The sequence below is a fragment of the Oncorhynchus kisutch genome, linkage group LG2 (assembly GCF_002021735.2).
Source record: "Oncorhynchus kisutch isolate 150728-3 linkage group LG2, Okis_V2, whole genome shotgun sequence".
Lineage (NCBI taxonomy): Eukaryota > Metazoa > Chordata > Actinopteri > Salmoniformes > Salmonidae > Oncorhynchus > Oncorhynchus kisutch.
Window position 1 is genome coordinate 45248185 of NC_034175.2, and position 12028 is coordinate 45260212.

General features: G+C 44.0%; 1 protein-coding gene across 3 annotated transcripts in view; it reads left to right on the forward strand.

The window, feature by feature from the left end:
- The window catches only part of LOC109867191 (multidrug resistance-associated protein 4), a 49623-nt gene extending 38484 nt beyond the window's left edge, over window positions 1-11139 (forward strand). For 2 of the 3 annotated variants that reach the window (XM_031795907.1, XM_031795922.1), the window contains exons 26-31: window positions 565-720; window positions 3988-4077; window positions 4562-4734; window positions 5070-5175; window positions 7370-7504; window positions 8949-11139. In XM_031795907.1, coding sequence (XP_031651767.1) covers window positions 565-720; window positions 3988-4077; window positions 4562-4734; window positions 5070-5175; window positions 7370-7504; window positions 8949-9044 — 756 coding nt within the window. In that variant the 3' untranslated portion in view covers window positions 9045-11139. The remainder of the gene's footprint in view (window positions 1-564; window positions 721-3987; window positions 4078-4561; window positions 4735-5069; window positions 5176-7369; window positions 7505-8948) is intronic. The other variant, XM_031795915.1, reaches the window with a different exon arrangement.
- The last annotated feature ends 889 nt before the right edge of the window (window positions 11140-12028 follow it).

Here is a 12028-nt window from a genome sequence, read left to right on the forward strand (position 1 = left end):
CCACAAGGTGATTTATACATTTACTTTAGATAGCCTTTGCATTCTTTGTTTGAATCCAAGCCGCATTGTAATATTGCTGATTTTAGTTAGAAGCTCATCTTTGGGAGTCGGAATCTGAGCTTATAGGCTACTGTAGGAAGGGATATGTGATTGATCCATGCGGAACATGGCTGATAGCACCTACAGAGAACACACTGAAATGCATACGTTACGATAGCATCTTATACTATCATATCAACTTCAGCGGTATTCTGCTGTTTTAATGTCACCCGGCTTGTGGGGCTGTCACCTTAACAACTGATGTGCTGATATCAAACAGGAAGGAACATCTCAGCAATGAGAATCTCTCATTCTGTTGGAGAACTGGCCCTGAAAGGCAAAGGTTCCATCATAAAGGACAGAGATGATTCAGTTTACAATGGCGCAATGGGAAGTGAAGTAGACCTTGAATTTAGCACTTGGAAGTCAACTTTATACAAGGAAGTCTTGACATCAGATTTTATAGTAGAGAAAATGTGTTGAGAGAAAAACAAACTAACACTTTCTCTGTATGTTGAACTCTAGGTTGGCATCGTGGGGCGGACTGGCGCTGGTAAAAGCTCCCTGATCTCTGCTCTGTTCCGCCTGGCTGAACCTGATGGCAGGATTTCCATCGACGGCGTTCTCACCGCCGAGATCGGCCTGCATACCCTGCGCCAGAGAATCTCCATCATCCCCCAGGTATGTACGTTCTCTGCCCTCCCACTGCCCATTGTAGTCTATTGGCTAGGCTGCATTGTATAGCACGTCTTTAGTTTGTTCAGCATAATCCATGGAAGGCCTTCGATAGGACATTTTTTATAGCACACATGACATGACTATGGAAGCTTTAGAATTGCCAAACAACATTTACCTCAGTCATTTGTAGAGCGTTGAGTAGAAACGTTAAAGCCTGAATGTGGGAGTTTCAGGGTTCTCTGACATGATCCATTATATATCTTTAGCATTCATCAGACATGATGCACATTCAGTGGTGTAGGTGAACTTCCATTGGTAACCCAACCCCCCCCCCCCCCCACCTTTGAGATCTGGCCTGCTTTTTTACTTCACTGTTGGTTTCAAAGCAGGCTGAGGCTGAGGAGAATTACAGTCGTCACTCAGGGGATTTTGGAAAGTGACACAAACGGATGCCTTGAGACAGTTTTCAACTTTTATTTCCGCTTGTTGAAAGTGATACAGCATTAGGAAAATGCCACCCCCTGGGTGAGTCAGCGCTCTACTGCGGTGAAGACTCCCACAGCCCAGCTCTGAGAGGAGAGCAGAGCAGCTCTCTACCCTTGTCAGTGACAGGAGATTAGCCCTCTACCCCCGAAACATCAGCAAAGCTGCTTAGAGGACTTCTCTACCCATCCCCATCCTCACAGTCTCACGTAGGCCTACATCATTTAGCCCAAGTGTTGAACATTTCACACACTGCAGCCAACATTTCCCCAAAACAAGTTCATTTAAGATTTTTGGTGTGGCTTTGATGGGTTTCTGTTGTCAATAGTTTGCCAGATTCACTTTCACTTCTGTATTACAGCTGGTTATGTTTGACCACTACCTGAGTTATGTCAAGGTAATGTTTTCCTATTGGATGCTGCTCATTCTGACAGGGGGACAGCCAGTTGCATCATGGGGTAAAGCTGCAAACGGGGTGGGGAAAGAGGGGGCATATTTAGATGACTTCTGTTCTGAACTCATAACTGAAACGTTGGCTTATCTAAGAGGAGCAGCTCTGTATCTGTACACAAACCGAATAGAGATGATCTATCAGGTTCGATTATTGTCCTATTTTTTCCGCTGTAAAAATTCAAGCAGGAAAGACGCAGAGTATGATTTGCTATTACTAATATTACAAGGATTGGATTTCTTCTGCTTATATTCCCATTTTTCACAACTTCCCTTAGAAACGGAAAAGGTCATTTGAACCCCCCCGTGTAAGTGATATTCACTCAGCCTTTTAAATGGAAAATGACTTGATATAAGATGCTTGTTGCCCTACCTTGTGATGTGGAATTCTCAGATTCTGATATGTATTCTATACATTGCCCGTGTGAACTTTTATTCTACAGCTTCCCCCAGATTTGATTATGATAAACTTTTATTAGTATATGGCATTAAAAAAGAATCCATTTCAGGTTCTATTGAAATCTCAGGAATGACTTCACAGTTCAAAATGAATTCGGCGGCAAACAGAGGGCTTAGAATTGTTGGAGCACATAATCGGTCTTTGGAAAGCTGTGCTTGAAAGCAGTTTTTCCAACTTAACATTGAATCCTCAATTAAAGTGAGTCACAAAACTAGTTTGAATTGGGACTTGAGCTGGCTTAATGACAAGGCAGTCTGCTGGTGGCAGGGGTAAAGCTCATTGGGAGTAGAGAGGTGGAACAGTTTTTAGGCTGTAGAGAGAAAGGGATGAACTCCTGAATGCTTAAAATTCACAGCTATGTTTTCAAGGAATCTGCTCAAAGTTAAACACTTGCCATGGGTTTCGAGACTGACACAATGGTCTGTGTGTGCGCGTGTGCGTTGCCTTCTCAACCTCATGTTAGTGGTGCTGTCACAATGTTGGCTCAGAGCCTATGACCTGCATCAAAGCAGCCAACGGGGCATGGGTGATATGAGTCACTCTCACACAACAGTATTCTTCTAACCACGAGACATGATTATGTGGATCACAACAGCAGTAAACACCTAGTGAGTCTTTCCAGTCACTGTGTGCTCTACTCCTGTTCCGGGCCGTATCTCGCAGTTGCCAGGTGAACGTTCTTCTCTTGATAGGTCAGATTAGCGTCTTGAGTAAACTTGATTTATTATCGTCTTCCCTCCACTGCATTGTGGACTGACCGTTTCTCCATATCCTCCTTTATCTCTATTGCTACGACACAGGCCTATACAGACTCGTTAATGTTTTTTTAAATGGTCATTATGTCCTTTTAAAGCCTCATAAACTCTGTTGTGTGTCGCAGAAGAAAATCCCTCAAGTATTTACTTAGTGATAAAACAATGAGGAAATGATCCTGTGGAAATGTAATATAGCTTTATATTGTTCTGTGAATGCTGTGACGTTTTGTTTATGGCTCGAAAGGAGAGTCACCATGTAAGTTATTATTTATTTATTTTAAATCGCTTTTACGTTGGGCTAGGATTTCTGAATAAATATCTTCTAAAGAGACTTGGCATGAGGACATGTAGCTGTGCTCCTGTTTGCCAGGTTTACAGCAAACACAAGGGCATGCTGGAACAGTGCCTTCGGAGTGGCGAGCTATTTTGACTGCACTATAATAATGAGCTGTATTTGCTCTCTTAAGGGTGGTTGTATGCCTGAACCTTGATACAGGTGTGTGTAGCTCACTGTAAATACACAGAGCTCCCACAGAACTGCTCCAAGCTATTTAAAAAAATACAAAATAATTATAGCTTGGAGAAAAGTCAGCCAACTGAAGGACAACTCCTTTTTACTCATGCACACATTTGTCAACTAGAAACTAGGGATGTTGATATAAACTTTTTCAACTGTAATGTAGAGAGGGCACATCTAACTTCATGAATTTGAATGAACATTGTGAATTTGTATTTATTATTTATATATATATATTTGAGAGATTTAAACATTCATGACTATAGTTGACCTTTTTAGGTCATTTGAGAAATGTTTGATGATTTACAGGCACCGTTTCTATGTCCAGACAACCTCTATACAGATCCTCTGCTCTCAAACAAGACCACAGCACAAGCTACGGTTTTCCAAAGTAAAAAGATCAACTTAGCGTTGGCTAGTGGGCCGGAGCCGAGTGTTGAATCGGGCTCCTGAGTGTGGCATTGCAGGCCCCATTGTGAACACCTCTCCCTCACACGTAGCGCTGCTCTATACAGCCTGTCTTAACCCTCTTCAAACGTCTCCCCCTCGTCATTATCCTAACTGGCCATGGCCTTCTCTTTCTATATCCATCCGTCCCCATGCAGGACCCGGTTCTCTTCACGGGCACCATGAGGAAGAATCTGGACCCTTTCAGCCAGCACACAGACGAGGACCTGTGGAATGCACTGGGAGAGGTACTCCAGCTTGGGCTCTGAATGCTTCCCCCTCAGAGGCCCATGGGGGGATCCCTCTGTCCCCCTCCACAATGCTGCCATTCAGCCTCCCTGCTCGCCACAAGTCATGGAGGGGAAATCCCATTAGGGCCGTGGGGCCCAGCTCAATGTGCGGCTTGTAACTGGGAGCCATTCAAAGTGCTGGGGAGATGTGTTGTGCTGCGTTTGCCAGTTAGGCACTAGAGGATGAAGGCAGGGTTCCCCCACAGTGAAGGGCTCCAGCTCCTGCTCCCCAGTCTCCCCGCTCCTCAATGGGTTTGCTGGCCTGGGTTAAAGCAAGAGGCTGGTCACAAGGGAGCGGTGGCCAAGGTCATCAGTGGACCTGGCCCTGCATTGTGCCAGCCGGTTAATGGGTGTGTGTTGGATGTTTTTTTTAAGATACCCCCCCGGGAGGCCTTTCTACAGGGGTAATGGAGGGTCCCTGCTTCCTCTCCTCTCCCTGCAGGTGCAGCTGAGGACCGTGGTGGAGGAGCTGCCTGGGAGGCTGGAGACCATGCTGGCTGAGTCGGGCTCCAACTTCAGCGTGGGTCAGAGGCAGCTAGTCTGTCTGGCCAGGGCCATCCTCAGACGGAACAAAATCCTCATCATCGACGAGGCCACCGCTAACGTGGACCCCAGGTGAGAACACTGAACACTTTCACCCACATATTTGTGCTAGTTGTCATTGTAGTGTTGTAACTCAGTCCCATACATCAGTATATTCCAATTTTAGGACAAACCCATAATATAGAGGTAAAAATATCAAGGTTTAACACCTTGATGAATAAAGGCATGGCCCCTGGTTCTCTGACAATGTAACTCTATCCCATTTTACTTTAGTACAGCTGCACATACCTGGCTAAGGATTAGCCATTGTTTTGATGTGTAAAGTAAAATCCCTGCCCAGGGGTGTGTAGGAAGAATGTATTGTTTCTGCATGGATGCTGAGGTATTCTCTTCCCCTGCTCCTTTAGAACCGACGGCCTTATCCAGCAGACCATCCGGGAGAAGTTCAGGGAGTGTACTGTGCTCACCATCGCCCACCGACTCAACACTATCATCGACTGTGACCGGATCCTGGTGAGGCCTCCCTCCAGTGTTAAGTAACCATGTGGCTAGCACTGTGTGTGCACATTTTTCTTCATTGAGCCATTCACAGTACACTCAATATGAAATAGCTTGCACATATTTCTGCTTCCTACTATACAGTAGAGGTCTTCACGGATCCACCTGTAACCGAGACCCGATCCGGAAACCGAGCAGGTCCGGATCCAGAATTCAAAATAATTTCACTGTACTAGGTCAGATCTGATATGATTGTTACGGGTCTCGGGTATGTGTAATTTTAACTGACTTGTCCGGAGAGACCCATGCAGATCCGACCGCGACGGGGAGAGGGAGAGACTCTTTTTACATGTAACTTGTTGTTGTTGGCCAATCATAAGTCATCAAAGCGACAATAGGCTACAGTCATAGAACCTCCGTGTGGGGAAAAAGGTTTGAGATATTTAATCAATGGATTATATATATATATATATATATATATATATATAATCAATGGAAGATGGATTTAAAGTGATGGAATTAAAAGTTAAAGGAGGAGGATAGGCTACAAAGACCTAGAGCCAAAAAGTAGTCTGCTACTTTATATTCTGAATGGAGTTGTTTGTAACTGTGTAGGACGAGAGCGTGTATGCAGCCTCAATTAGCTTAACTTCTCGCAGTTTGATGCAGTCAAGATGGGTACTACGTAATCATATTGGATGATAAATAACCTAGCTATTAGTCTACTATAGCGCAAGTCAGCTTTGTTGGTTGCCGTCACTCTCCCTCCTCCCTATGTCACTTACAGTAGCCTACACACACAGCACAGCCCCTGGTAGAGCATCACCTCTCTGTACCTCATCTCCCTCGCACTTTCTCAGCTCTGGTTAATAAAGTAGCATACAATTGGACTTTTCTGTTGCTCCCTCACTCGGATCTGAACGGGTCTGGATCGGACCAGATCTTTACGGAATGGGTCTAGTTGTCCTCGGGTCTGTTCGGGAACGGGTCTCTATATTTACTGAATTAATTTATGCATACCGGGTCCGGATGGGGAAGCCCCAGGTTCATTTTGGAACGGGTCCAACTTTTTAGACCTGTCAAGGCCTCTACAGTACAGTATCTAAGAATAGATCAGGGTCAGACTTTACAACCAGCCCAGTCAGTGAAGTACTAAGAGTTTAGCTCTAAGTAACAGCCGGCCCCATTACTCCCTAATCTCACCCCCTCTTAGTGGGGCCAGGTGGGCAGAGACTGAGAGGTGACCAGGCCAGCCCGTGCCCCCCATGCCCTCGTGCCAGTTGATCTTTGGCCTCTTCCAGCCCACTGCCTGCAGAGGTGCCAATTAGTGCCATTTGTGGCAGCATTTGTTTCCTGTCCTCCAGGACACTGGCTGACCCGGTAAATGGCTGTTGAGATGGGCAAGAGGAAAAGCCAAATGTCACACAGCGGGAACGTTTCCACACCTGTCCCCGTGTCAAACGCCCCCAGATTGTCACGCTGTTTGATAGAACAGACTTGGGACCCACCTGAATTGCCTCGTCCAAGTGATTAAGCGACACCCCTGATGAATGAGAGAGTTTTCTTGAGTAGGAAACTCTTTGGCCTGCATATGTTCTACGGAGCTAGCTAAGGTAGAGAAATACAGTGTTCTGTTGTTCACACAATGCTATGTGTTACTGTTCCAAAATGTGGCTTAAGATGTAACAGAGTGGGCTTTGCCTATTTTCAGAAGATCTCACTCCTTTGAAAGGGAGACCGAATGTAATGCTAGGCCTTAATGCAGCTCCTTGAATAAGAGCTATTCTTTGCCTGTTTTACATTGCATGTGATGACAGAGACACGCTGGTAATTTTCTGAAGCGTGCTGAAGGTGTGATTGTTGCCTTTGACACAGTTGAGGACCACCCTTGCGGTGCTGAAATGCATGCATGGATAAATGCATGGATAACCTTGCTTAGGCCTGATCTTCTGTCTGACACTGTCAGCGCACACGTTCACAGCAGCTACAGCCCCGTCAGGCAATAACAAGCCCTGGTGTTTGTTGTTGGCGTGAGTCACATGAAATGGATGGTTCCCGAGACAGCAGAGAACTACTGTTTCTCACTCGACCTCTATTGTCTTGTGCGGATCACTCACCAGTGAAACAGCTGAAAGGCTCGTTTTTAAGTATTAAAGTATATAGGCTGTGTGGCTCACGCCCTACTACTCTCTCCTGTGTCTGATTGCAGGTTCTAGATGCTGGGAGGATCCAGGAATACGATGAGCCCTACGTTCTGCTTCAGAACCAGGAAGGAGTGTTCTACCAGATGGTCCAGCAGACAGGCAAGGCAGAGGCAGCCTCCCTGCTCCATGCAGCCAAACAGGTAACCGACCCAACCAACCCCGCCCTCCTCCTTTGTCCTAACTCAGTCAGCACTCTGAGTGCACACAGCTACAGTCACCCTAATCCTTATAACACACGCCTTATAACAACTGGCGTCCCTTTGCCCAAAACAACAGTCAGTCGTACACACAAGGGAGTTCTGTGAATATTTCTACTGAATGTGTGTAATGCTATTTATGTAGCTGCATTTCTATATTCTATAAGTTTTAATTTCATGCGAAAAATGTCCCTTTTGTCATTTTACATGACTCTGATATTATCTAATGAATCGTCCGTGTAATCTATTTCCAAAAATGTAATTTTGAAATCATTTCAGAGATCATTCTAGAAAAGCAGCTTTCTTTGCTCTTTATCTATTTTGAAATATTGGGTTTTTAACTTTGTCTCGATTTGGGATAAACTTCCTATGGGGATTACTGTAATAGAGCACATCCTTATATATATTTTTTGCTTTGAAATTCATTTGTGATGTATTCCCCCTTCAGCCACTCTCCAGATAAGGGCTGGGTAGCTATTCATCGTTCAATTCCATTTTTATGTGCATCTGTCAGGGACTACAGATACGATATTGCAACTTCAAACAGGTCTTTGTGAAATAAGAAAAAGTAGGCATCATTTCATTTTCTCTCTGTCCCTGGTACAAATTTATCAGGAGAACTGTATCTCCCCAGCCACAGACTGAAATGGGTAAAATACTGATTTCAAAGACTCAGCACACTGTGGTATTATTTGGTATCGTCTTCTCCTGCACAGTGGCGGATTGGTAGAGACATTGTTCAGACCCTTACGTCTCCTTTCATTATTGTGGGCTGCTCTCTCCAGATCAGATTACTCCAACTCCCAGAACCGCTCTCTAGCACCACTTATTAAATACTGAGACGTCTCACAAACCGAGTGTGAACTTTCTATAGTTGTCAGTCAAGGTTTAAATACATTAAATCATCTGATACCAACCTCTCGTTCCTTTTGTCTGAGCAGAATGACAATCCCTGAGTTGGGAGTGTATCTGATATTGTGGCTAACCGTTTTCACCTGTTTTCCCCTCTGCGCGTGCATTCGTGTTGCCAAAATACTGGAACTAGATAAAAGGAAAAACAACAGTGTTTCAATAGCCATTTTGAATGAGTGTTTTGTATGTATCAAGTTCATTTTGCTTTAGATCTTGTATCTGTGATAAATTGTCATGTTAAACAGCATAGTCCGTAAGAAACCAGTGTGTTTGAAGTCTACGTTATTGTTGTGATTATCGCCAAAGAATTTCAAAGTTCTTACGAGACGAAAATAACCACTTTGCGTGCTCCTGTGGGAGACAAATTCCTCAATCCAGTCTGAGATCCATCCTAAATCAGCCATTCACAGATTCTACCTCAAACGACAAGCTACAGTAGAATCTGTGTGACTCTGCTCTCCTTATACCCTTTCAGGTTCACATGAACAAAAGCCATCCCAATGTGATCAACGGACTGACGGACCTGAGCCCGTCCGAGGGGAGCTGTGTCATCTTTGAGACGGCCCTGTGACACCGTTGTCTGACCTTTTCACCCCTGTAATGTGGCCCTCTGTGCTGGCCACACCATGAGGATGCCTCACACACTGTACCAAATATTATCCAGCTCTTGATTTCACAATGCCTTCTTCAACACCGCTGGCAAAGGTGTGGCGATCAGGCGTTTTGCTTTAGCACTTTTCAATTTTATTGGGCAGCGCCCCACCAGTTATGGTTTGGGTTAATATATATTTTTAAATACGCAAAAGTGTTGAAACAGGGACAAAGTAGGCCTACTGGTTTTTTTGGTGTGTTTTTGTTAGACTCACCAGCCTTGCCTCCTAATCTGTCAATTCGCACACTATGTCCTTCTCATCAGAGTGTTGTGTGGGTGTTGACCTGTCAGATTCATGAAAATCACAGGGCACACGAATTGGGCATGACGCACGTCTATAGACTCAGATATTATTTTAGCAAACAGGGTAAGAACTCACTCCTGACAGACCCAAGCAAAACCTCTTTACAGAAACATTGTAGCAGCTTACACCTAAACATCAGTGATCTGACATGCTGTATCAGTCTGAGCAACTGTAGGCCCAGCCTCTATGCGACCTGTCCCATCTGGCTTGGGGAAATGAAGTGGTAACGTTCACAGCCTAAGCCAATTTATTTGTGTTAAGAGAAATTGTGAATATGATCCAATTTGGAATGGACCTTTTTGTTTGGGGGGGGGGCGCATTTCAATCCCTGGGCCTACCCTACAGCGTTTCCAATGGAAGGAAAGCGGTGAGAAGCAGTGGGCAGGGGAACATTTGGGGGTGATGGGAGCTGAACAGGGCGGGAATAAAGTTGGGCAAATCGTATCACGACGCGAAATAAGTTTGGTTATTTTCAAATCAAAATCCCCTGCCTAATGGAACAGCCAAAGAGAAGGCTCAACTTTTCTAACTGCCATAAATTCCATATCGTCTGCCTTTCACTTAAACAATAGGGATAAACACGAAATATTAGTTTTAGGCTTAGCCTACGGGAATTCCTTACATTCCTGTTGTTTTCAGTCTTAAAAATCACCTGGGGCGACTTTAGAGCAAGCTCAACTTGCCCGACTGCTCAGTTCACTTGCCCCAGGCAATAGGGCAACCCTTAAGGTCCCTGCTATAACTAGGTTCTGGAGTTTTACCTGGTTACAATCAGGAGAAGAAGAAGAAATTCCCAAGCACTCTGGGAGCTGCGGTGTCATGTGATCATCATACATAGGCTATGGGTCCATAACTGCCCAGGAGCAATTGTTTGAAGCAATGTGTGCCTTTATTAAAAACAAATGACTGGTTGTGTTGTATTGATTGTTTTGCAATATTTGTTTTTGTATGTGTGTTGCATGGCCCCTGGGGTAGGATTATTGACAATCCTGCATTTGGTTGCATGGAAACATTTAGGGGTGTGGAGTGTTTACTGGTGTAAAAAAAAAAACGGTAGTTTATACTGGTTGGATACACATTTTAGGTTATTCCGAGTAAAACCTACCTAGCTGACAGTGGGTTTGACCAGTAAGTTCATAGTTTTAAGTCAAATTTGATTTTGTACTTTAAAAAAAAGAGGATCCACATGTCTTATTGTTTTCAATAATCATTGTGCCTTGATCAGAATATCGATCCTTTGTAATTGCACTGTTTTCATTGATTTTGTCTTTTAAGACCAGATTTGGTCTTCTTGCACTCTGAGTAGAATTACTATTGCTACCTCTGTTTTTGGAATAAAGCTGTGGTTGAAAAGCAGGTCAGAAGTAGTTGTATTGTGTGTTAGCATGTATACTAGATGACCACTCAAAGAGCTTATGAAATGATGCGAAAGGCATGAATGCTTTTGAAGAGAATCATTGTGTGTACTGTCGACATGTTTTCCCCCGCTCTGATCATCTGAGCTACGTATGCTACTTATGTTGTATGTATGCGGTTCTGGAACTATAACCATTGATCCACTGTTTCAGTTTCTGGGACTACAACCAATCAGATGATTGACTCTTAAACTTGATCGATAAAGCCGTGCAAAAAATCAAGACATCATATGACCGTTAAAGATGCAATATGAATGTAATCCTATGAATAAAAACTGTATTATTTAAATACTTAGACAATGAGTATTGTCTTAGATTTTTTTATGATCTTGCCATGAGTCAATATACTGAACAAAAATATAAACGCAACATGTACAGTCTTGGTCGCATGTTTTAATGAGCTGAAATAAAAGATCCCAGAAACTTCCCATACGCACAAAAAGCTTATTTCTCCAAATGTTGTGCACAAATGTGTTTACATTCCTGTTAGTGAGCATTTCACCTTTGACAAGATAATCAATCCACCTGACAGTTGTGGCATATCAACAAGCTGATTAAACAGCGTGATCATTACACAGGTGCACCTTGTGCTGGGGGCAATACACGGCCAATCTAAAATGTGCAGTTAAGTCGCACAACACAATTCCACAGATGTCTCATGTTTTGAGGGAGTGTGCAATTGGCAAGCTGACTGCAAGAATGTCCACCAGAGCTGTTGGAAGTGAACGTAATTTTTCTCTACCATAAGCCACCTCCAATGTTTTAGAGAATTTGGCAGTATGTTCAACCGGCCTCACAACCGCAGACCACGTGTATGGCATTGTGTGGGCGAGCAGTTTGCTGATGTCAACGTTGTAAACAGAATGTCCCATGGTAGCGTTGGCATTACAATTTATATTTCATCAATGGCAATTTGAATGCACAGAGATACGGTGACGAGATCCTGAGGCCCATTGTCATGTCATCTCATCTTGCATCGTAATGCACGGTCCAATGTCTCAAGGATCTGTACACCATTCCTGGAAGCTGAAAATGTCCCAGTTCTTCCCATGGCCTGCATACTCACCAGACATGTCACCACCTATTTAGCATGTTTGGGATGCTCTGGATCGATGTGTACGAAAGCGTGTCCCAGTTCCAGCAACTTGGCACAGCCATTTTAAGAGCAGTGGTACAACATTCCA